General features: G+C 43.3%; 1 protein-coding gene across 1 annotated transcript in view; it reads right to left on the bottom strand.

The window, feature by feature from the left end:
- LOC142741921 (cell surface glycoprotein CD200 receptor 5-like) overlaps window positions 1–25,378 on the bottom strand; it is a 38,917-nt gene that overhangs the window by 4,988 nt on the left and 8,551 nt on the right. The window contains exon 2 of the mRNA XM_075851243.1: window positions 10,126–10,486. Coding sequence (XP_075707358.1) covers window positions 10,126–10,486 — 361 coding nt within the window. The remainder of the gene's footprint in view (window positions 1–10,125; window positions 10,487–25,378) is intronic.

The raw sequence follows: 25,378 nt of genomic DNA on the forward strand, positions 1-25,378 counted from the left end.
GTAGGATGCAATAAATATATTAAGAGGAGCACGCCTCTCAATAAATTTGTTGCTCCTTCGACTGTCTGTGCACCAGAAAATAAAATGTATACCAGCTTCCAGCTGGTGTAGAATTCTTCCTTAATTTCTAACAGTTTCTGGTGCAAAGTAAAGCACGTGTCGGCCGCAGGCAGCAAAAAAACTATAATGTCTCCTAAAAACCTAATTTTTGCGCAAATTGTGCCTTTTCTGCGCCAGAAAACTGGCGTCTATTACTTAATAAATTCCCCCATTTGTGGCACTGTGTGCCCGGCTACTCTATAGATAATTATTTGGGCACTATAAAGCAAAATATATGTCATTCTGATTTTGACCATCTCGACTTAGGCCCCATGCACACGACCGTTAAAAACCTCCGTTTTTGCGGACCGCAATTGCGGTCCCCAAGAATGGACCCATTCACTTTCATTGAATGCGGACACCTTTCCGTAGCGCTACGGAAAGGTGTCCGTGCCGTAGAAATGTTCAGAAAATTATGGAACATGTCCGTTCTTTTGCATTTTGCGGGCCGTGCTCCCATACTTTGTATGGGAGCACGGCCCGAAAATGCAGGTGTAAGTCGGCGGCCGACCCTGCCTGCAATAGCGGGCCGTGATTGCCGGCACGGTCGTGTGCATGGGGCCTTAGAGGGATTAGTGCCGCTCACGAGTTACCAAGGCTTAGAGGGATATAGGGTTATTGACTCTTAGCTCAGACAGATTTATTAGAGCAGGTTGGAACAGTGACAAGAGACATAACACATGAACCTGGCCACAAACACTGAGGGAAAGTGAGTAAAGGCTATTACATGCCCCATATAGTGCCAGCCACAATGTGCCCACATACAGTATCAGCTATAGTCTGTATCAGAGTTATAGCCACTATACACTCCAGAACCAGTCAAAATGCCCCTCCAGTGTCAGACGCAATATAGTGTGAGGAGCCTCCATCGCAGATTTAATTAATTTTCATAGAAAAAAAAATAACACAGCATGCCGCACTATTCCATCTGGAAAAAACAATGGATACCGTGGCGGAAGCCTGACACAATCCATTAATGTCAATGGGTTCTGTTGGGTGCCGTTGATTTCCATCATGCGACTGATCCAGCAGCTCCGTTTTTGTTGTTGTTCTCTTATAATGGGACAACGGAAAATCAGAACTCAGATGTGAACAGAGTCTTAATCTTGTATTAAAGGGAAACTAAACTTTAAAAAATCTTCTGACATGTCATAGTGAGATGTCAGAAGTTTTGATCGGTGGGGGTCCGAACACTGAGACCCCCACAGATCTCTAAAACAAAGCGGCAGAAGTGCTCGGGTGAGCGTTGAGCCACTTCGTTTCTGATCGGCTTTTCTCGGAATGCCGAGTAGTAAGTGTACGGACTCATAGACTTTCTATTGAGCCTGTACATCAATTGCTCGGCTTTCCGAGAAAAAAGCCGATCACAAATTAAGCCGCAACAGCACTCATCAGAGCGCTTCTGCTGCTACGTTTTAGCGATCTGTGGGGGTCTCAGTGTTCAAACGATCAAAACTTCTGACATGTCAGAAGTTTTATGAAGGTTTAGTTACCCTTTAAGTAACTGTTAGGGAGGAATGGAATAGTGTGAAGGATGGTTTATTTGCTTTATTCTCTGTATGAAATTACATTATGAATTATCAAGCAGGAGGCCGAATTACTAAGATATGTATTATGTGAAAGTAATCATAATAATGTTTAAATGATATAGTTTCGTGCAGCAGCCATTTTGTCTGGAGTTCCCATCTTGTCTGGAGTTCCCATCTTGTCTGGAGTTCCCATCTTGGTTATTTTGTAGTGAATAAGAAAGACATTGTTCCTTTAACGTCAGTAATGTTGATTTCGTATGTTTTATCTTTGACCTTGGCTCCCATACGAAGCTTGCAGAGAAGGCACAGGGAGTGAGAAGGGAGGGTGGCAAATATGCGTGTGGGAATGCCTCCCCCATCTTACGGGAACATTCTGCCCAAGAGAGATAAGGCACCTGCAAACCTGATGTGGGAAGAATTATAATGATGTATCTGGGATGTATCTTATGGTCTGCCATTGGCTAAATAACAAATATTGTCACATTGTCTCTGATTGGTTAACCTCAAGCCTGCATCCCTTCTGAATGATAGTATTAAAGTTTGAGTTTGTAAATAAACCTCCAGAGGAGTATTTTGAGCATACCAGCAGCGTCTGTGTGTTTTCTTCTCCTCTCTCGATATATATCGGTATGAAATATCCTGATTAGGATGCTAGATAAAGTGCCTGCCCTGAGAGTCTGTTGGACTCTTCTAAATGTCAGTCTAATATATTTTGAGCCATTGACTTCCACGACAGTAATGATGCCAAAAAAACCCGGGATTGCTCGTCTGATAGCTGTCGCTAGAGAGGTGTGGCGCTTTGCATCTGTGAATTACAAAAAAACTGTGGTAGGTAAGGAGCTTATCCTTACACCATTCACACATGTATTGCGTAAGCCTTGGAATTTAGCTGTCATGACGTCACATCTTCTGGACGTGGCACTTTATCCAGCAGTGGTATGAAAGATGGATCCAAAAAGGTATGTTGAAACTTTTAGTGTGATGAAAGATTGCATGTGCGTACGTGACCTTAAACTGTTGATATGAAAGACATGAGAGAATTTTTGCCAGCAATTACATTGTTGACCAGAAAAAATTGTGAGAAGTGTAAGACCTTCCCCCTTCCCTTTGGAATGCAGTGACATAGTGCATGGCGCAGAGAAGTTGTAACTCACATGTGAAGTTTTTAAAATGAAAAGATTGTAGTCTGGACAGTGAGGGGAAAAAAAAAACTTGTGTTTGCTGCTGTGTTGTAGTGTGTCATTTGTTATTTAGTTGTGTAAAATTGTTGAGGATTAATAGTTGTTCTGTTACCCGTTTGTCTGGGATTATAGTTGGGAGGTACTGACTGTCTGTAGGTGAGAGAAAAGTTGGATATTTGTGAGTAATATCCTGTAGTACCACAGGGGCTTCAATGGTTAAGTCCTGATAATGGAGAATCCAGTGCAACTGTAAAGGATCTGCCAGGCACAGCTTCTGTGTCAACGCCCATAGGTAATCAGTCTGCACCTGCTTCTATGTCTGTGAGACTGACTCCATATTCCACCACTCAGGATGGCAGGCTTAGGAGTGGGAGAGCCTATCACAGCCTGGCCAGACGGAGCTAGCTCCCGCCCTCTGTCTATTTGTACCTGCCTTTCCTGTTCCTCCTTGCTTGTGATTCTTCTCGTTTGATTTCCTGGCCCTGCTGCAGCTTCTGAACTATTTGACCCTGCTTTATACTGACCCTGGCTTGTTGACTACTCTCCTGCTCTGCGTTTGGTACCTCGTACACTCCTGGTTTGACTCGGCTCGTTCACCACTCTTTTTGCTCACGGTGTTGCCGTGGGCAACTGCCACATTTCCCTTAGCTTTGTGTACCCTTGTCTGTTTGTCTGTCGTGCACTTACTGAGCGTAGGGACCGTCGCCCAGTTGTACCCCGTCGCCTAGGGCGGGTCGTTGCAAGTAGGCAGGGACTGAGTGGCGGGTAGATTAGGGCTCACTTGTCTGTTTCCCTACCCCCGTCATTACATAATCACAAGCCCATCATTACAGCAACAGGGAAAACTTTGAATGTAGTTTTGAATAATCATTGATACACTTTTAGCACACTCTGCCAGCTTGTAATACTGTGTGTAAGGGTCCTTCTGTATGAACCAAAAGCTATACCCCGGCAGTGAGGGGTTTGTAGATGTTTGAAATGAATGTGACCAACTCCTGTTTGATTCAATGGAGGTTCATGAATGTCGATTGTGTTGAAGAATTTGCTCTTGCAATTGTTGATTGGCAGCATTTTGTCTGTTCTTGATGTTCAATACAGTGAGGGATCAGAGGAAAGGGGATCCTACTGCTAGAATGTCTGGAGGAACAACTTTTGATATCGTATTGGTAAGACAGTCTAGGAGATAGACTGGTCTGAGATATCTGTCGGCAAACGTGGCCAGTTTGCCTGGAGGTGGGGGATTTACCGCAAATCACCCTACTGCTCTACGACCATGGGGTCAGGAGGAAGTGAGACGAAAATGCTTTGGGGCACGGGGCACGGCCATCATTATAGTAGAATGAGCAAAAGGAGCTGGGGCTTTAATTGTAAAGTATGTGAAGGCAAAATAGCACACTGTAAAAAAATTGTTGAAGAGGCTGGCAGCCGTAAGATGGTTGTTTGCATGTGATAAATAGAATGGTTTGTGGAAAGTTGAGAAAGTTAAAAGGACAAAGTACGTGATTACAGGTGGTTACAAGTAAGTTGATGTGAGAAAGAACAATTTGAATACAGGTGTAAATTTTCATAGGAAGAGTGAAGAAAACAGAGCAGCCGGGTACATTGCAGTGACTAATGTGGGTCAGAACGGGGGGAGTGTCATGTGAACGGGTGTGATGTGACATCTGTGTGATGTGTGTAATGTAACATGTGTGAAACTAGTGGCCACAATAAAGCAGATCTATATTGTATCTTCTTCTTTTTAACAGCAGTAATGTCTAAAAAAATACAATTCTGAGGCTGGGTTCACACGACCTATTTTCAGACGTAAACGAGGCGTATTATGCCTCGTTTTACGTCTGAAAATACGGCTACAATACGTCGGCAAACATCTGCCCATTCATTTGAATGGGTTTGCCGACGTACTGTGCTGACGACCTGTCATTTACGCGTCGTCGTTTGACAGCTGTCAAAGTGCAGGACACTTCTTTGCAACGTAATTTGAGCCGTTCTTCATTGAAGTCAATGAAGAGCAGCTCAAGATTACGGGCGTCAAAGACGCCTCGCATAATGTGAGGAGGAGCTTTTACGTCTGAAACTACGCAGCTCTTTTCTCCTGAAAACAGTCTGTCTTTTCAGACGTAAAAGACAGTTCTCGTGTGCACATACCCTTAGTTTTTTGTGTATGGGGTTAAAATCAGTTCCTCTGCATAGAGGAATGTTTCTTATCTTTGCGCATGCGCTGTTGTCCGTAACTACACCAAGCGAGAAAAATATTACAGCCGGCTGGCTTTGCCTGAAAAAATATAAAAGTTACGCTGCATATTTATGTGTTATGATGTGATAAGATTTAATGTTGGAATGTTTTGATGTTAATTCAAATGAATTAAAATACAGATAATGTGAGACACGGGGTCTTGAAAATGTATTTGTCCCCACTGTTCCCTATTTTTATATATAGTTTTTTGGTTTGCAGTAATTAATATTACCATATATATTATTTTTTGTTTTATTGAATAACTAATTACATTTGTTTTTGTTTTCACACATGAGGCACGTGCTATAGTGCTGCCTAAATGTTATTTTTCAAAAAGGTATGATGTTTTACAGGTAAATGGTTACAAGTCATTTTAAAGATAAAATGTATTTTTGTCAGGAGAAAGTCATTTTTTTGTTCCAGGTTGTTGTGTATTACAGGGGGTTAAACTAGTGCCCCCCAGACAGAGTGCCTGACTTTATTATGTTGAGATATGTAGTTTTGAACTCTGCTACATTACTTACGCAGATTCCACATAGGAGGGAATGGTGAAGGGACTGATCAGGTAGTTTTGTTTTGTGTTTTATTTTGTTTTGAATTAATGAATTTGGTTCTTGGAGATCTACAAAATGTGTATGAGACCCCAATGACTAATCCAAATTAAATGTGTATGACAGTAACCTACATTTTGAGGTTTTTCTGTATAGATGGTTCCAGATCCTTCCAGAACAGTAAATATGGCACTGGGTATGTTTTGCTCATATTGTCTTCACCCAATATGAGGTATTGTGTAAGAGACCATCCCCCTCCAGCAAATTTACACAGGAGGCCGAGGTGACGTCACCCACAGATGAGTCTTTACAGATTTAGATGGGGGAGAAGGCAAAACAAAAAAAAGAAAAAATTGTCTCAACATTGTTCATTTTATGCCAGATTTCAGTAACATATTTTGTTTGTTTTTTTATTAATCAGGTATTTACAGGACCTGGTGGGGTGGGATTTACAAGTGTCCTGGATCATAAGATGAATGTGGAAAAATAAAACTCCATCCTTTTGAAATGTTCTATCTATATGTGAAAATGGTTTCCAATGTAAATTTGTAATGTAGAGATACTTGATCATATACAGTATGTACAAGACAGGATACGAGGCACAAGGTAAATCATCCAGAAACCACTCTCACCTTCTTGTTCATCTCAAGGAGCGGAGCTGGAGGTGCTCGCTGAGGCTATAACCTGGCAAAAGGTAAGACGGCCGACATTTACACTGACTCTAGGTACGCTTTTGGCATCGCCCACAATTATGGGCCCATTGGTAGTAGGACCTTTATTGGATCATCGGGTAAGCCAATTGAGAGAGCAAGAGAAGACAGACCTGACAACAAGGGTATGTTCAGCCAGGTATCAGTAAATTGGCTTAGCCGTGGATACAATAATGCCACCGCTAGGTTTGTAGCAGCCTGCATGATATGTGCACGGCATGACATAGGTAAAACAGCAAAGGTACCTGTGAAAAGTGCACCCCGGCCAGATTACCCAACATACAACTACCCGAGGTAGGTGTGTATGAAAAGGTGCTCGTATGTGTAGACCTGTTCTCACGGTGACCTGAAGCCCGGCCGCTATCTTCCCCACTGCAGAATTTGTGTGTAGTGACAGGGGAACAGTGTTATCCCAAGTATTGAACTGGTGTTTGTACAATAAGATATCAGCAGTTCTCCAGATGTTATCCCAAAGTTAGTTTGTTCAATAACGATATTCAAGAAGTGTTGTGGGAATATTAAATACTGGGGTTAAGTTTTATGTAAAGTTCTAGACGAGCCTCAGCATTGGACTATTGGAGGCGTCAGATAAACGGTACAGAAGCGGAATATTCCCATTTGAAAACATTTTTATTTATTTCTTTTTGTTGTTGTGAAAGGAAAATTTTAGAGCAGAAAATTCTGTGCAGTATTGTAAAGGATCTGACAGACACAGCTTCTGTGTCGACGCCCGTGGTTAGTCAGTCTGCACCTGCTCCTAAGTCTGATCGAGTGACCCCTCCTTCTACCAATCAGGCTGGGAGGCTGAGGAGTGGGAGAGCCTATCAGAGCCTGGCCAGACGGAGCTAGCTCCCGCCCTCTGTCTATTTATACCTTCACTTCCTGCTCCTCCTTTGCCTGTGATTCTCCTGTTTCCTGGCTCTGCTGCTTAAACTATTTGTCCCTGCTTCATATTGACCCTGGCTTACTGACTACTCTCCTGCTCTGCGTTTTGTACCTCGTACACTCCTGGTTTGACTCGGCTCGTTCACTACTCTTCTGCTCTGCGTTTGGTACCTCGTACACTCCTGGTTTGACTCGGCTCGTTCACTACTCTTGTTGCTCATGGTGTTGCCGTGGGCAACTGCCCCATTACCCTTAGCTTCTGTGTACCCTTGTCTGTTTGTCTGTCGTGCACTTATTGAGCGTAGGGACCGTCGCCCAGTTGTACGCCGTCGCCTAGGACGGGCCGTTGCAAGTAGGCAGGGACTGAGTGACGGGTAGATTAGGGCTCACCTGTCTTTCTCCCTTCCCCGTCATTACAAGTGTATATATATATATATATATATATATATATATATAAAAAGAAGAAAAATGAGTTTGCATGTATCACCTCTAGTTATTGCTCAATGTGAATGTTTGAACGTTTAATGTAAAGATGTTATTTGTTGATGTTTTTCTTCAAATTAATTATTTGATTAAGATCAATTACTGATTATACAATGAAAAAGATTGTTCTCCACAGGAAGTTTCCAACTGGGAGTGGAAGGAATGAGAACCAGATTCTAACAGAATGTGGACGCATAAAGGAAGGTAAACCGGTAGCACCTAAGGCACTCTTGATGGCACTTGCATTGATGGTGTATGACCTCACATATGTCCCAAGACTGCAAGGATCGATGTGGTAAGATCTAATTGGTATGTCCCAGGCTTTACAGCTGTTGCTGCTAAATTCTGTTAGAGCTGTTTGATTTGCCTACAGAACAGACCTGGCAGACCGGTGCCATCCTTATCATACCCGCCTCCCACGAAGAGAACAGACCTTGAGAGGCCTTCACATGCAATACAAAACAGAGTAAGAAAATTTTTTTTGAGACATTTGTCAGATAAACATGTGGAATCTGTGTATATTTTTGTGAGTTGAAGCTGTTCCAGGCAATCAGCTCAGATCAAGGTACAAATCCTGCTGAAAAGAGTAACACCAAGTGCAAATAAAATGTACCCAGTAACCACACATCTTCTAGGTGCCATGTCCATTGTAACAGAGAAATTTTTCTTATATAAAGGTGTTTGATTTAGTTTAAGGGCCTGACATTGTTATTGTATGTACTTAGAACAACTTTTATATTACGTAGATGATATCACCAGATTAGTATTTATTTTAACAATTGATAAGGGTTGGGGGTCCCCAGCAAGTGCCAGTAAATATGAACTAAAAGACTTTTAATATGATGAACTCCATCACTGAGATGCGGCAGGCGCAGCCGGAGCCAGTACAACGCATTTGTCATGAACTGACGGAAGTGTCACAATTCTAAGCAGCCGCCCAGACAAGTAACTTACCGGAGGAGGAAGACAGATACAGAGGGTTTGTGGTAGTCACAATAAAACTCCATTAATCCGTCTACGTGGGATCTCACCCCAGGCTCACAGCATGAGGTGCTATGTACAGCCCGGTGACGTATACTAAAAGAGACGGTGTCTGACAGATGAGAAGGACCAAACCAAGTCCTGCTGACATCAGCAAAGTTCAAAGTAAAGCGAGGGAAAAAAAAAACTGAGTGAACCCGTTAGCAGCATCCAAGTGTTTTAATAAGTAAGTGTGGGTTACCCTGAGGGTGACTGTCAGTGAAGAGCAGAAGATAGAAGAGGATGATGATGATGATGTACAGGACTTGTCAATACACTGGTGGGACCCCATATCCAAACTGGACATTGGTGATGGCATCATATTAGTTGTGGCCCTTTTGATATATTGTTTGAGTTTTATAATCATAATATATCATTTCTGTAATTTAATTTGAGAAAAAGGGGGGTTTGTGAAGGATGGTTTATTTGTTTTATTCTCTGTATGAAATTACATTATGAATTATCAAGCAGGATGCCGAATTACTAAGATATGTATTATGTGAAAGTGATTATAATAATGTTTAAATGATTTAGTTTTGCGCAGCAGCCATTTTGTCTGGAGTTCCCATCTTGGTTCTTTTGTAGTGAATAAGAAAGACATTGTTCCTTTAACGTCAGTAATGTTGATTTCGTATGTTTTATCTTTGACCTTGGCTCCCATACGAAGCTTGCAGAGAAGGCACAGGGAGTGAGAAGGGAGGGTGGCAAATATGCGTGTGGGAATGCCTCCCCCATCTCCACTGGAACATTCTGCCCAGGAGAGATAAGGCACCTGCAAACCTGATGTGTGAAGAATTATAATGATGTATCTGGGATGTATCTTATGGTCTGCTATTGACTGAATAACAAATATTGTCACATTGTCTCTGATTGGTTAACCTCAAGCCTACACCCCTGCTGAATGATAGTATTATAGTTTGAGTTTGGAAATAAACCTCCAGAGGAGTATTTTGAGCATATCAGCAGCGCCTGTGTGTTTTCTTCTCCTCTCTCGATATATATCGGTATGAAATATCCTGATTAGGACGCTAGATAAAGTGCCTGGCCTGAGAGTCTGTTGGACTCTTCTAAATTTCAGTCTAATATATTTTGAGCCATTGACTCCACGACAATAGAATTAGTCTATGAGACAGTGTTATAAAGGGCAGAAATAGACTGTCAGCGAGAGGGAGAGAACAATCTTGATTTTTTCACCCCTCCTCCTTTATTATTATTAGGACTACAGAGAATGATGAATAATAGTCCCTATTGAATTTTAAAGTTTGAAGGTTCCAGCTCGGATATATTTTAAATAAAATAATCAATATGAGTAAAGTATTCGTTTCCTTTCTAATTCTGCAGGGACTTGTATAGACATTTACAGAAATAATCCTGTACAGGGACACGAGAAGCCGCCTAATAGTAAAAGTAATAACACAATTTCCTACTCACCTAATACTTGTAGTGACGTGTCTCTGGTGAATGTGTCTTTATCATTTACAACCTCACAGTTATATTTCCCCTCATCAGATATTTCAGTGTTACTGATCTCCAGGGATAAATTGTCACTTCTCATCCTTGTAGTGCAGTAGCTGTCTGATGTCTTTGTATTGTCTTCTTCTATTTTAAATGATATTATACAGGATGTATTACGTAGATGAATCTTCCATGTAACTGATAGTAATGTGTCTCCAGGATCAACCCCACACTGCAGAACAGCAGGCCGACCTCTTCTCACAGTCACTGCACCTGAAAGTAAGAGAAGAATCTTGGTGAGTTGAAAAAACAGGGCCGTCCTGATCCAGATGTGAATCTAGACGGGCCGTCATTATCCAGATGTGAATCTAGACGAGCCGTCCTTATCCAGATGTGAATCTAGACGGGTAGTCCTTATCCAGATGTGGAACTAGACGAGCCGTCCTTGTCCAGATGTGATTCTAGACGGGCCATCCTTATACAGATGTGAATCTAGACAAGCCGTACGTATCCAAATGTGAATCTAGATAGGCCGTCATTATCCAGATGTGAATCTATATGAGCCGGCCTTATCCAGATGTGAATCTAGATGGGTAGTCCTTATCCAGATGTGGATATAGACGAGACGTCCTTATCCAGATGTGAATCTAGACGGGCCGTCATTATCCAGATGTGAATCTAGACGGGCCGTCATTATCCAGATGTGAATCTAGACGGGTCGTCATTATCCAGATGTGAATCTAGACGGGTCGTCATTATCCAGATGTGAATCTAGACGGGTCGTCATTATCCAGATGTGAATCTAGACAAGCCGTACGTATCCAAATGTGAATCTAGATAGGCCGTCATTATCCAGATGTGAATCTATATGAGCCGGCCTTATCCAGATGTGAATCTAGATGGGTAGTCCTTATCCAGATGTGGATATAGACGAGACGTCCTTATCCAGATGTGAATCTAGACGGGCCGTCATTATCCAGATGTGAATCTAGACGGGCCGTCATTATCCAGATGTGAATCTAGACGGGTCGTCATTATCCAGATGTGAATCTAGACGGGTCGTCATTATCCAGATGTGAATCTAGACGGGTCGTCATTATCCAGATGTGAATCTAGACAAGCCGTCCTTATCCAAATGTGAATCTAGACACACCGTCATTATCCAGATGTGGATCTAGACGAGCCGTCCTGATCCAGATGTGAATCTAGACAAGCCGTCCTTATCCAGATGTGGATCTAGAAAAGCCATCCTTATCCAGATGTGAATCTAGACGGGTAGTCCTTATCCAGATGTGGATCTAGACGAGCCATAATTGTCCAGATGTGATTCTAGACGGGCCATCCTTATGCAGATGTGAATCTAGACAAGCCGTTTTTATCCAAATGTGAATCTAGACAGGCCGTCCTTATCCAGATGTGAATCTGTGCGGGTAGTCCTTATCCAGATGTGAATCTAGACGAGCCGTCCTTATCCAGATGTGAATCTAGAGGGGCCGTCCTTATCCAGATGTGAATCTAGATGGGTTGTCATTATCCAGATGTGAATCTAGACGAGCCATCCTTCTCCAGATGTGAATCTAGACGGATAGTTCTTATCCAGATGTGGATCTAGACAAGCCGTCCTTATCCAGATGTGAATCTAGACGGACCGTCCTTATCCAGATTTGAATCTAGACGGGTCGTCATTATCCAGATGTGAACCTAGACGAGCCGTCATTATCCAGATGTGAATCTAGACGAGCCATCCTTATTCAGATGTGAATCTATGCGGGCCGTCCTTATCCAGATGTGAATCTAGACGGGTCGTCATTATCCAGATGTGAATCTAGATGGGTCGTCATTATCCAGATGTGTATCTAGACAAGCTGTTATTATCCAAATGTGAATCTAGACACGCCATCATTATCCAGATGTGAATCTAGACGGGTAGTCCTTATCCAGATGTGAATCTAGATGGGCCGTCCTTATCCAAATGTGAATCTAGACGAGCAGTCCTTATCCAGATGTGAATCTAGAACGGGGAAGTCCTTATCCATATGCGGATCTAGACGAGCCGTCCTTATCCAGATGTGAATCTACACAGGCCATCCTTATCCAGATGTGAATCTAGACAAGCCGTCCTTATCCAAATGGGAATCTAGACAGGCCGTCCTTATCCAGATGTGAATCTAGATCAGCCGTCCTTACCCAAATGTGAATCTAGATGGGTAGTCCTTATCCAGATGTGAATCTAGACGAGCCGTCCTTATCCAGATGTGAATCTAGAGGGGCCGTCCTTATCCAGATGTGAATCTAGACGGGTCGTCATTATCCAGATGTGAATCTAGACGAGCCATCCTTCTCCAGATGTGAATCTAGACGGATAGTCCTTATCCAGATGTGGATCTAGACAAGCCGTCCTTATCCAGATGTGAATCTAGACGGACCGTCCTTATCCAGATTTGAATCTAGACGGGTCGTCATTATCCAGATGTGAACCTAGACGAGCCGTCATTATCCAGATGTGAATCTAGATGAGCCATCCTTATCCAGATGTGAATCTATGCGGGCCGTCCTTATCCAGATGTGAATCTAGACGGGTCGTCATTATCCAGATGTGAATCTAGATGGGTCGTCATTATCCAGATGTGTATCTAGACAAGCTGTTATTATCCAAATGTGAATCGAGACACGCCATCATTATCCAGATGTGAATCTAGACGGGTAGTCCTTATCCAGATGTGAATCTAGACGGGCCGTCCTTATCCAAATGTGAATCTAGACGAGCAGTCCTTATCCAGATGTGAATCTAGAACGGGGAAGTCCTTATCCATATGCGGATCTAGACGAGCCGTCCTTATCCAGATGTGAATCTACACGGGCCATCCTTATCCAGATGTGAATCTAGACAAGCCGTCCTTATCCAAATGGGAATCTAGACAGGCCGTCCTTATCCAGATGTGAATCTAGATCAGCCGTCCTTATCCAGATGTGAATCTAGATTGGTAATCCTTATCCAGATGTGGATCTAGACGAGCCGTCCTTATCCAGATGCGAATGTAGACGGGCCGTTCTTATCCAGATGTGAATCTAGACGATCCGTCCTTATCCAGATGTGAATCTAGACAGGTAGTCCTTATCCAGATGTGGATCTAGACAAGCCGTCCTTATCTAGATGTGAATCTAGACGGACCGTCCTTATCCAGATGTGAATCTAGACGATCCGTCCTTATCCAGATGTGAATCTAGACAGGTAGTCCTTATCCAGATGTGAATCTAGATGGGCCGTCATTATCCAGATGTGAATCTAGACGGGCATTCCTTATCCAGAGCAGCTTTATCTAAAAAAAAGTAAAACATTTTTTAATAGAAACTATTTATAAAGTTACACCAAACACACTGACTGACCTGTTTATGAAAAAAAATAAAAATAAAATACCCTGCAAAGGTGTACATAGCCTTTACCACCAAATAGGGCCTAGAAATGCTCACACCTTAATCAGGCCTGGGTTCCTGTGCCGCAGGCCATTTCTGGCAATAACGGCAACTTTCCCGCCTACTTTTGGAAAAGCTGCCATTCTAACCTCCGCCCCCTTAAGACCCATGAAATCTGTTTTTTTTTAGGGGGAAGCGCTCTGTTCAGACCTGTCTGATCATAACCCAATTAGATACAAAGCTGAATAAGACTGCTATTAACAGAAGTTAAAAGCAGTCTTATTCAGCTTTGTATCTAATCCTCATCTATACAATCTTAGGAAATGTTTATTTATTTTGTTTTTATTTCTCACATTTGAAGTTGAGGGTTGGGGTTATGTACTTGAGGAACCTTATTTTTTTATTCTATTTTTATTCAAAAATATACAAAACTTTTGGTTACAATTTAATGTCAATTTGTATGAAGGGACAATGTTATCTAATCTATAGGTTATCGATATTAGGGAACTACATATATGTAGTATGGATGAATTCCAGAAATGTAGAACTTTTTTTTTTCTTTTTAAGAATATATTTTGTATTTAAATCTCGCAGAGAACTTTACGGACAAACTTCACCATTTATGCAAGTTCTTTGTAAGATGATCGTTACCCTGTACATTAGAGAGTGGTCGTCTTAGGGTAAGGCCACACGGTGCGTCGTTGACGCGGTTTTGTTGCATTTGAAAACCGCATGCGGTCAACTGCATGCGTTTTTTGTTTCTGTTAGGGTATATTCACACGCTTAACCAAAAACGTCTGAAAATACGGAGCTGTTTTCAAGGGAAAAAAGCTCCTGATTTCCAGAAGTTTTTTAAGCCACTCGCGATTTTCTCAGCGTTTTTTCCGGTTGTTTTTGGAGCTGTTTTCTATATAGTCAATGGAAAACGGCTCCAAAAACGTCCCAAGAAGTGACCTGCACTTCTTTTTCGCAGCCGTTTTTTTACGCGGCCGTTTTTCAAACGGCTGCGTAAAAAAACGGCTCACCAGAACAAAATGCCTTTTTCCCATTGCAATCAATGGGCAGATGCTTGGAGGCGTTCTTCCGATTTTTTGTCCATTTACCGCCCGAAAAACGGCCAAAAATAGGCCGTGTGAACATACCCTAATGCTGCAGTTCTGTTGTGTTTTTAAAATAAATAATTGGACACAGTTTTCACCCGTGTTGAGGTTTGTTAGGAGCTTCCTGTATATAGTTCATAACAAGGCATTGCAGAACTGTTAGAAAAAATGCAAGCAGTTCAGCAACAACTTTGGCAGCGCCGTCATTAACTGCACAAAAAACGCATTGTAAATAGTAGCAGCCGTCTGTCCATAACCAAAATGTCACCGTTGACTTCTATTGAAAAATGATTTGCTGCAGTTTAAAAACACCACATAAACGCAACGTGCCCGCACCGTGTGGCCGCACCCTTAGGGCTTGTCCTCACGTAACGGAATTGCTGCAGACAATTTCTGCAGCAATCCTGCAAAAACTAGCAGAAATTCCGCTGTGGAAAAACTGCACCATTTCCTGCGATTTTCACTTCAGAAAATGATGCAGATTTTGCAGCACTTTTCTCAATGATGGTGGATGGTGATATCTCCTGAAAAACGCAGCAATTCTGTCCACTTTCCGCAGCAGGAATTGACATGATGCGGAACGAAAAATACGCACCACAGATTAATTTCTGCTTGGAAATTTTACGCAGCGTGTGGAGGAGATTTGTTAAATTTCACCTACTTTGCTGTTACTGTATTCTGCGCATTTTCCATCCGCAATTTCAGACGGAAAATATGCAGCAATTCCGTTACGTGTGGACGAGCCGTTACTCTCTAGCATCCCTGTTTGGGGGGGGAATAAGATTTGGTTTTAATGCAGTTTGAAAATTTTAGGTTCACAGGTTCATAGGAAACTACATATATGTGATACATTTGTGTTCCCTACACCCTGTACCTGGAAGGTAATTGGCCGAGAGACTTTGCTTGATCATTGCTGAACGGAAAGCCGTATGAAGGTATTTATAAATGAAAAGCACTAGTATTTGCAAACTTTATATTTTTATTTTTATTTTGCAGCAACTCATAAAGTGAGTTGTTTGCACTGTGAACAGAGGCGTAAATTAAAGCTCCGGGTCCCGATGCAAAATCCCCCAACCATCACACATCCTTTTTAATACTGGTCTCCTCCTATAGGACCTTTTGAGCCCTCTCACACCCTATAAGTGCGCCCCAAGTGTAAAATATCTGGATGATTTACAGTCTGCAGTTTGGGTGCAGGGTCCACAACGGTCTGTAAATTCAAAGACAGTTCACAAAAATAGTCGACTTTTTGCCCGTGTCTTAAAAAATTAGATGCGTCCGTTTTGAAGCTGGAGGAGCTTGTGCAGGTTATTTTTATTGTAATGATCATTATAGAGGTCACAGTTAGTGTATATTCACATGGTGCAGTAAAATCACGGTTTATTACGCCAAGTCTTATGTGAAATTGCCGCCAAACCGCATCATTATGCACAATTTTTTAATGATCCCGGCAATAAGCTGCAATTTGACCACACCGTCTAATAGAGCCTAGATCCTGCTAACATGTATTGTTCATATAAGTATTACCGGTATATATTAGTTTTCATTCATATTCTTTTTCTGTTTTGTACATAAACATTTTTGGCTGTTTGCGATTTTTGCCTAAATTGTCTAGAAGATTTTTTTTAGAAAAAAGAGTTCAGGAAACCTGATTGGGAGCTGTCGGTAAATGTATGACTGTTAGGCTGGGTTCACACGAGCATGTTCGGTCCGTAAAGGACGGAACGTATTTCGGCCGCAAGTCCCGGACCGAACACAGTGCAGGGAGCTGGGCTCCTAGCACCATAGTTATGTACGACGCTAGGAGTCCCTGCCTCGCTGCCGAACAACTGTCCCGTACTGTAATCATGTTTCCAGTACGGGACAGTAGTTCCACGGAGAGGCAGGGACTCCTAGCGTCGTACATAACTATGATGCTAGGAGCCCGGCTCCCTGCACTGTGTTCGGTCCGGGACTTGCGGCCGAAATATGTTCCATCCTTTACGGATGTAACATGCTCGTGTGAATCCAGCCTAAGGGCATGTTCACACGATTAACAAAATACGTCTGAAAATACGGAGCTGTTTTCAAGGGAAAACAGCTCCTGATTTTCAGCCGTTTTTTTAGCAACTCGCGTTTTTCGCTGCGTTTTTGATGCATTTTTTACGGCCGTTTTTGGAGCTGTTTTCAATAGTGTCTATGAGAAAACGGCTCCAAAAACGTCCCAGGAAGTGTCCTGCACTTCTTTTGACGAGCTGTAATTTTACGCTCCGTATTTTGACAGCGACGCGTAAAACGACAGCTCGTCTGCACAGAACATCGTAAGACCTATTGCAAGCAATGGGCAGATGTTTGCCGACGTATTGGAGCCGTCTTTTCAGGCGTAATTCGAGGTGCAAAACGCCTCCATTACGTCTGAAAAGAGGTCGTGTGCACATACCCTTAGGGATTCAGTTCAGTCAGTAGGGGGTGCAATTCAAGTTTTAACCCCGTAACGACCCACGTTGTAATAGTGTGGCATAAGCAAGTGTCTTCAGAGGTGCTGTGGTCACGTGGGCACTGCTATTGTGCCTGCCCAATCAGTAATGGGGCAGAGAGTGTAATATACAGCTGGTATCCTGCTCTAACGAAGGTGATCAGAGAAACATCACATCTCCGTAGCTTAACCCCGTGTGTGCTGTGAATAATGCTAATTGTGTAATACAAGGGGAAAAGCAATGGGGGGGATCCCCTATACCCATAACTTATATGGGTAGAAACCCAGGGTCCATCCTTATGGCATAATTACTGTACTGTAGATACTTATTATTATACAGGCTGATGTACAAGCCTATATGTATATACTATATGCAACTATATCCTTATGTAAAAACATTTATAATTAATATAAATCCCATTATGGAATTAAAAAATGTTAACAAAAATGAATGAAGAATAAGAGTAAAAAAAAAACGAAAAAACTGAAACTAATTATTATAACATTTAATAAATTTGATCACATGGTGTTCACAAAACACTAAAACATATTCACATATGTAGTATCACCATAACCGTAACAGCCTGTTCTACGAATCTATAACATGTCATAAAAATACAATAAGAAGAAAGGGAAAAGGATCACTGTTTTTCTTCATTTATGTCGAAATTTAATATAAATCTTTAATAAACGGCACCATAAAATTTTACCAAATGAAAGTACGACTAATCCTGCAAAAGTCGTGCAAGCACACTGACCTAAACTGAGAAAAGTCATGACCTCCAGAATGCTGAGAGGCAAAACGCGAAAAATTATTTTAAAATGTCCTTTCTTAAAGGGGTTATTCACTTTTGAGATTTTTGCATTTTGTTGCCAAATATTTGTTTTTATGCATTTCTGCGGCTTTGCTGATTACTTCTCAGATGCTCCTGTAAATCTTCCTTAGATGTGGCATGTCCGTGTATCTATTTTTTCTTGCTTTGAAGATTTATTTACAGCAAAACATTGCTTGAAGTTTTAATAACATATTTGATTTTTATTTTGTCAAAATAAATTAACAAAAAAATGAACTAAAAAAAATTTGCCCAAATTTGACATACCGTGTAGAAAGCCAAGATGCAGTTAATAAATATAAATTTCTCCTAAAAAAGCAAATGTCTTGGCCACCAGAGGTGTAAAGATAAGACGCCATTAGCAGTAATATATGATCCGTCAACTATTTAAGAGACTAAATCACAACTTTTAACCCCTATCCACCCCCCAATCCACCCTGTATTCCTGTCTGTAGATAGAGAACACTTACCTGAGGATACAGCGCCCAGGTACACGAGAAAGAGATTTACAAAAAAACGGACCCACTTTGGAGGGGGCAGCTCTAATATGTGTTGGAGAGGGTGCGGAAACAAAGGCTCCACATTACATATGTGGTTGACCTGTCCTTCTATTAGCTCTCTATGGAAAGAAGTGTTTCAACTGATCTCTGAGATCTCAGGTATACTTATCTCAGGGTCCCCAGAATTGGCCGTTTTGGACATGGGGTTGGAAGATATACCTCACCAAGTCCGACTGATTTCTCAACATATTCTCATAGCTGCAAGAATGTCAATAGCTAAATTGTGGAAGTCTTCCGTCCCTCCATCCATATTAGAGGTAATTAGAAGAGTTAACATAGATTGTAGACATGAAACGTCCTTCCTCTATTACTTTAACACACCTCATACTAAGGTGGCGGCGTGGGATTTATGGAAAAGCTCAAAATATTATAAATAAGTCATGAATATGTCTGAACAGAGTCACAGTATGTATATGAATGTCTTTTTTTTGTTTTTTTTTGTTTTCTGTTTAGTTGATTTTCTGTTATGTTGTTTTGTGCACTCCTTTGTAGGACTTCTCATTTTGAGAACCTTGGGTGCTGAAGCTTGGAGGTATTTTTCCTATGTAATGTGTTGAAAAAGCTCAATAAAAATTTCAATGATTAAAAAAACGGACTGAACGCAGATGGTCCATTTCTTAACTCTGGTGGGGACTGAAGGAGGATTACCAATATATAGAATTATTCATACAACTAACTTCCTGTACAGGCCACTTTCCATCTGTGTCATAGACTTCATATGGTTACACACAAACAATTCAGGTATCCGCCTCCAGTTTCTGAACCAAATAACTTTACAAAATGTTTAATATTTTCACACAAAACTTTAGTCATTTATAGTGGTTTATGAGATTAAAGTAGCTACAGTATATTAGGTCATATACAATTAGAATTATTTGGGGAGTGACACAATCTCCATGATTTGGGCTCCGCTGCCACCACATTGGATAAGAAATGAAACAACTGAGATACAATTGAAGTTTAGACTTTCAGCTTTAATTCAAGGGGTTGAACAAAAATATCCTGTGAAACGTTTAGGAATTGCCACCATTTTTCTACACAACCTCCTCATTTCAGGGGCTCCAAAGTAATTGGACAAATTAAAATTACCATAAATTGTTTTTTTTAATACTTTTGTAGAGAATTATTTGCAGGCAATGACGGCCTGAAGTCTGGAACCCATGGACATCACCACACGCTGGGTTTCCTCCTTTGTGATGCTTTGCTCGGCTGTTACTGCCGCCGTCTTCAGTTGTTGCTTGTTTGTGGGTCTTTCTGCCTTAAGTTTTGTCTTAAGCAAGTGAATTGCTCGATCGGGTTGAGATCTGGTGACTCGGCCATTGCAGAATATTCGACTTCTTTGCCTTATAAACTCCTGGGTTGCTTTCGCATTATGTTTTCTGTCATTGTCCATCTGTCCTGTGAAGCGACGTCTAATCAACCTTGCTGCATGTGGTGGAATCTGAGCAGAAAGTAAATCCCTGAACACTTCAGAATTCATCCGGCTGCTTCTGTCTTCAGTCACATCATCAATAAGCAGTTGTGACCCAGCGCCTTTGGCAGCCATGCGTGCCCATGCCATCACACTGCCCCCACCATGCCATCACACTGCCCCCACCATGTTTTACAGAGGATGTGGTGTGCTTTGGATCATGAGCCGTTCTAAGCCTTCTCCATACTTCCTCCCATCATTCTGGTACAAGTTGATATTAGTTTCAAGCTGTTCCAGAACTGGGCGGCTTCTTTACATGTTGTTTGGCAAAGTCTAATCTGGCCTTTCTATTTTTGAGGCTGATTAATGGTTGTACCAGTATATCAGTATATTACCATACGTTGGAAGAGCAAGTGAAAAAGGTTAAAATTTTGATGATGCAAAAATATATATTTTTTAATAACATTATCGCAGCAAATTGCTTGGTGTGAATTTAGTCATGTTTCGTGAGACAGTCTTATATACCTATATAGAGATTCCAGAGATAGCCCCACAACAGAGGTTGTATCACAGCTGATTGCTTGATGAAAGTTTTTGTAACGACGTGGGTAGGGAAACGAACAAGTGAGCCCTAATCTACCCGCCACTCTGTCCCTGCCTACTTGCAACGACCCGCCCTAGGCGACGGGGTACAACTGGGCGGCGGTCCCTACGCTCAGTAAGTGCACGAGACAAACATACAAAGGAATACAAAGCAAAAGGGAAAGGGGCATTTGCCCACGGCAACACCGTGAGCAACAGAGTGGTGAACGAGCTAAGTCAAACCAGGAGAGCACGAGGTACCAAACGCAGAGCAGAAGAGTAGTCAGTAAGCCAGGGTCAGTATGGAGCAGGATCAAATAGTTAGGAGCTGTAGCTGGGCCAGGAAAGTACACGGAAAGAATCACAATCAAGGAGGAACAGGAAAGGCAGGTATAAATAGACAGAGGGCGGGAGCTAGCTCCGTCTGGCCAGGGTGCGATAGGCTCTCCCACTCCTAAGCCTGCCATCCTGAGAGGTGGAAGAAGGAGTCAGTCTCAGAGACGTAGATTCAGGTGTAGACTGATTACCTATGGGAGTTAACCCCGAAGCTGTGCCTGGCAGATCCTTTACAGTACCCCCCCTTTTATGAGGGGCCACAGGACCCTTTCTAAGTGGACCTGGTTTACTGGGGAAGCGAAGGTGGAACTTCCTGACCAATACCCCAGCGTGAACATCCCGGGCGGGTACCCAAGTCCTCTCCTCAGGCCCGTATCCTCTCCAATGGACCAGGTACTGGAGGGAGCCTTGGACCATCTTGCTGTCCACAATCTTGGCCACCTCGAATTCCACCCCCTCAGGGGTTAGAATGGGAACAGGAGGTATCCTCGAGGGAGCCAAGGACGGGGAGCAGCGTTTAAGGAGGGAGGCATGAAACACATCGTGTATACGAAAAGATGGGGGTAACTCCAGCCGGAAGGAGACAGGATTGAGGACTTCAATGACCTTATACGGCCGAATAAACCGGGGAGCAAACTTCTTGGATGGGACCTTAAGACGCAAGTTCCTAGACGATAACCACACCAGATCCCCGACCATAAACAAGGGGTTAGCAGAACGTTTTCTATCAGCCTGAGTTTTTTTGTACGCTCTGGGACGTCTCTAGGTTCTTCTGAACCTGGGCCCAGACTGTGCACAGTTCCCGATGAACGACCTCTACCTCGGGATTGTTGGAACTACCAGGTGAAACGGAGGAGAACCGTGGATTAAACCCAAAATTACAGAAAAAGGGGGAGACCCCTGACGAGTTACTGACCCGGTTATTAAGGGAAAATTCAACGAGGGGAATGAATGAGACCCAATCATATTGACAGTCAGAGATAAAACACCTTAAATATTGTTCTAGAGATTGATTAGTCCTCTCAGTTTGGCCATTAGTTTCAGGATGGAAGGCAGAGGAGAAGGACAGATCAATCTCCAACCTCTTACAGAAGGCTCTCCAAAACAAAAAAACAAATTGTACCCCTCTGTCCGAAACAATATTGACAGGGACCCCATGGAGACGCAGGATGTGTTTGACAAACAAGGTAGCTAACGTCTTGGCGTTGGGTAGTTTCTTGAGGGGCACAAAGTGGCACATCTTACTGAAGCAGTCTACTACCACCCACACCACCGACTTGCCTTGGGATGGAGGCAAATCGGTGATAAAATCCATGGAGATATGTGTCCAAGGTCTCTGGGGAATGGGCAACGAACGTAGTAAGCCCGCTGGTCGGGACCTGGGAGTCTTGGACCTAGCACAAACCTCACAAGCGGCGACGTAGGCCTTAACGTCATTAGGCAACCCAGGCCACCAATAGTTTCTGGCAATGAGGTGTTTGGTACCCAGGATGCCTGGATGACCAGATAGTGCGGAGTCATGATTTTCCCTAAGTACCCTTAGCCGGTATTGCAGGGGAACAAACAGCTTGTCCTCAGGAAGGTTCCCGGGAGCTGAACCTTGATCAGCCGCAATTTCAGAGACTAAATCAGAATCAATAGAAGAAATGATTATACCGGGAGGCAAAATACAAGCAGGATCTTCCTCCGAAGGAGGGCTGGCCATGAAGCTACGCGACAGTGCATCGGCCTTAATATTTTTAGACCCAGCCCTATAGGTAACCAAAAAGTTGAATCTGGTAAAAAAATAGCGCCCATCGAGCTTGTCTCGGGTTTAGCCTCCACGCAGATTCTAGGAAAACCAGATTCTTGTGGTCGGTAAGGACCGTTACCTGGTGCCTAGCCCCCTCCAGGAAGTGGCGCCACTCTTCAAATGCCCATTTAATGGCTAAGAGTTTGCGGTTGCCAATATCATAGTTACTCTCAGTGGGCGAAAACTTCCTGGAGAAGTAGGCACAGGGGCGGAGATGGGTGAGGGACCTGGTACCCTGGGACAAGACAACCCCCACTCCCACCTCGGATGCGTCAACTTCCACGATAAATGGCTCCATTTGGTTGGGCTGAACCAGCATCGGGGCCGAAATAAAGCACTTCTTAAGGACCTCAAAAGCCTGGACAGCCTCAGGAGACCAGTGGAGGAGATCAGCACCTTTGCGAGTGAGGTCCGTAAGAGGCTTAGCGATGACCGAGAAGTTAGCAATAAATCTCCTGTAATAATTAGCGAACCCCAAAAAACACTGTAACGCCTTCAGGGAGGCAGGTTGGACCCATTCCGCCACAGCCTGAACCTTGGCGGGGTCCATGCGGAATTCATGAGGAGTGAGGATTTGACCCAAAAATGGTATCTCCTGTACCCCAAACACACATTTTTCGGTTTTTGCAAACAGTTTGTTTTCCCGAAGGACCTGGAGCACCTTCCTGACATGCTCAATGTGGGAGGGCCAGTCCTTGGAAAACACCAGTATGTCATCAAGGTACACTACAAGAAATATCCCCAGGTAATCTCTCAAAATCTCATTTATGAAATTCTGGAAGACCGCCGGCGCATTACACAACCCAAAGGGCATGACGAGGTATTCGAAATGACCTTCGGGCGTGTTAAACGCAGTCTTCCACTCATCCCCCTCTTTGATGCGGATAAGGTTATACGCCCCCCTGTAGATCAAACTTAGAGAACCATTGGGCCCCCTGAACCTGATTAAAGAGATCAGGAATCAAAGGAAGGGGATACTGGTTCCTTACAGTGACCTTATTCAGGTTACGGTAGTCAATGCATGGCCTAAGACCACCATCCTTCTTCCCTACGAAGAAGAAGCCAGCACCTACCGGAGAAGTAGAGGGGCGAATGTAACCCTTGGCCAGGCATTCCTGGATATACTCTCTCATGGATTCATGTTCGGGACAAGAAAGATTAAATATCCTACCCTTAGGAAGCTTAGCTCCTGGTACCAATTCGATAGCGCAATCGTATTCTCTATGAGGTGGTAACACTTCGGAGGCCTCCTTAGAGAAAACATCAGTGAAGTCCCGAACAAACTCAGGTAGCGTGTTCACCTCCTCAGGGGGAGAAATAGAATTAACAGAAAAACATGACGTCAAACATTCATTACCCCATTTGGTAAGCTCCCCAGTATTCCAGTCAAACGTGGGATTATGCAACTGCAACCAGGGAAGGCCTAAAACCAAATCGGACGATAATCCCTGCATCAACAGTACAGAGCACTGCTCCAAATGCATGGAGCCAACAAGGAGTTCAAAAACAGGGGTATGCTGTGTAAAATAACCATTAGCAAGAGGAGTGGAGTCGATACCCACTACCGGGACAGGTTTAGGCAAATCAATCAAAGGCATAGCAAGAGACATAGCAAATTCCACAGACATGATATTAGCAGAGGACCCTGAATCCATGAAGGCACTGCCGGTAGCAGACCTACCACCAAAAGAGACCTGAAAGGGAAGCAAGATCTTATTACGTTTCATATTTACGGGAAATACCTGTGCGCCCAAGTGACCTCCCCGATGATCACTTAGGCGCGGAAGTTCTCCGGCTGCATTCTTACGCTTAGGACAGTTGTTCACTTGATGCTTGTCATCCCCACAGTAGAAGCAGAGACCATTCTTCCTGCGGAAATCTCTACGTTGTTGGGGGGACACGAAGGCCCCGAGTTGCATAGGTACCTCTGAGTCTTCCGGGGAAGAACGAAGCAACGGAACCTCGGGAGGCATCATGGGGGAGTCGGAGGAGAAAACACATAAACGTTGGCGTTGTCGTTCCCTGAGACGTCGGTCAAGTCGTACCGCTAAAGCCATAACCTGGTCTAGGGAGTCAGAAGAGGGATAGCTAACTAGCAGGTCTTTCAGGGCATTCGACAGACCCAACCTAAACTGGCACCTTAAGGCAGGGTCATTCCACCGAGAAGCTACGCACCACTTCCTAAAGTCAGAACAATACTCCTCAACAGTTCTCTTACCCTGACGTAAGGTCACCAGCTGACTCTCGGCAAAGGCAGTCTTGTCAGTCTCGTCATAAATGAGTCCGAGAGCAGAAAAGAAAAGATCAACGGAGGAAAGTTCAGGGGCGTCAGGAGCCAAGGAGAAGGCCCATTCTTGGGGCCCGTCCTGGTGCCGGGACATAATTATACACACTCGCTGGCTCTCAGAACCTGAGGAGTGGGGCTTTAAGCGAAAGTAAAGCCTACAACTCTCCCGAAAGGAGAGAAAAGCCCTCCGGTCCCCTGAGAACCGGTCGGGCAACTTGAGGTGGGGTTCAGGAGGTGAGGTGAGGGGAACTACCAAGGTAGCATCAGGCTGGTTGACCCTCTGAGCCAGGGCCTGGACCTGTAGGGAGAGACCCTGCATTTGCTGAGCCAGGGTCTCAAGGGGGTCCATAGTGGTGTCAGGGACCAGGTAGACTAGGTATGGGCTTGTGATTATGTAACGACGGGGGTAGGGAAACGAACAAGTGAGCCCTAATCTACCCGCCACTCTGTCCCTGCCTA

This window comes from Rhinoderma darwinii, chromosome 2 (assembly GCF_050947455.1).
Source record: "Rhinoderma darwinii isolate aRhiDar2 chromosome 2, aRhiDar2.hap1, whole genome shotgun sequence".
Taxonomy (NCBI): domain Eukaryota; kingdom Metazoa; phylum Chordata; class Amphibia; order Anura; family Rhinodermatidae; genus Rhinoderma; species Rhinoderma darwinii.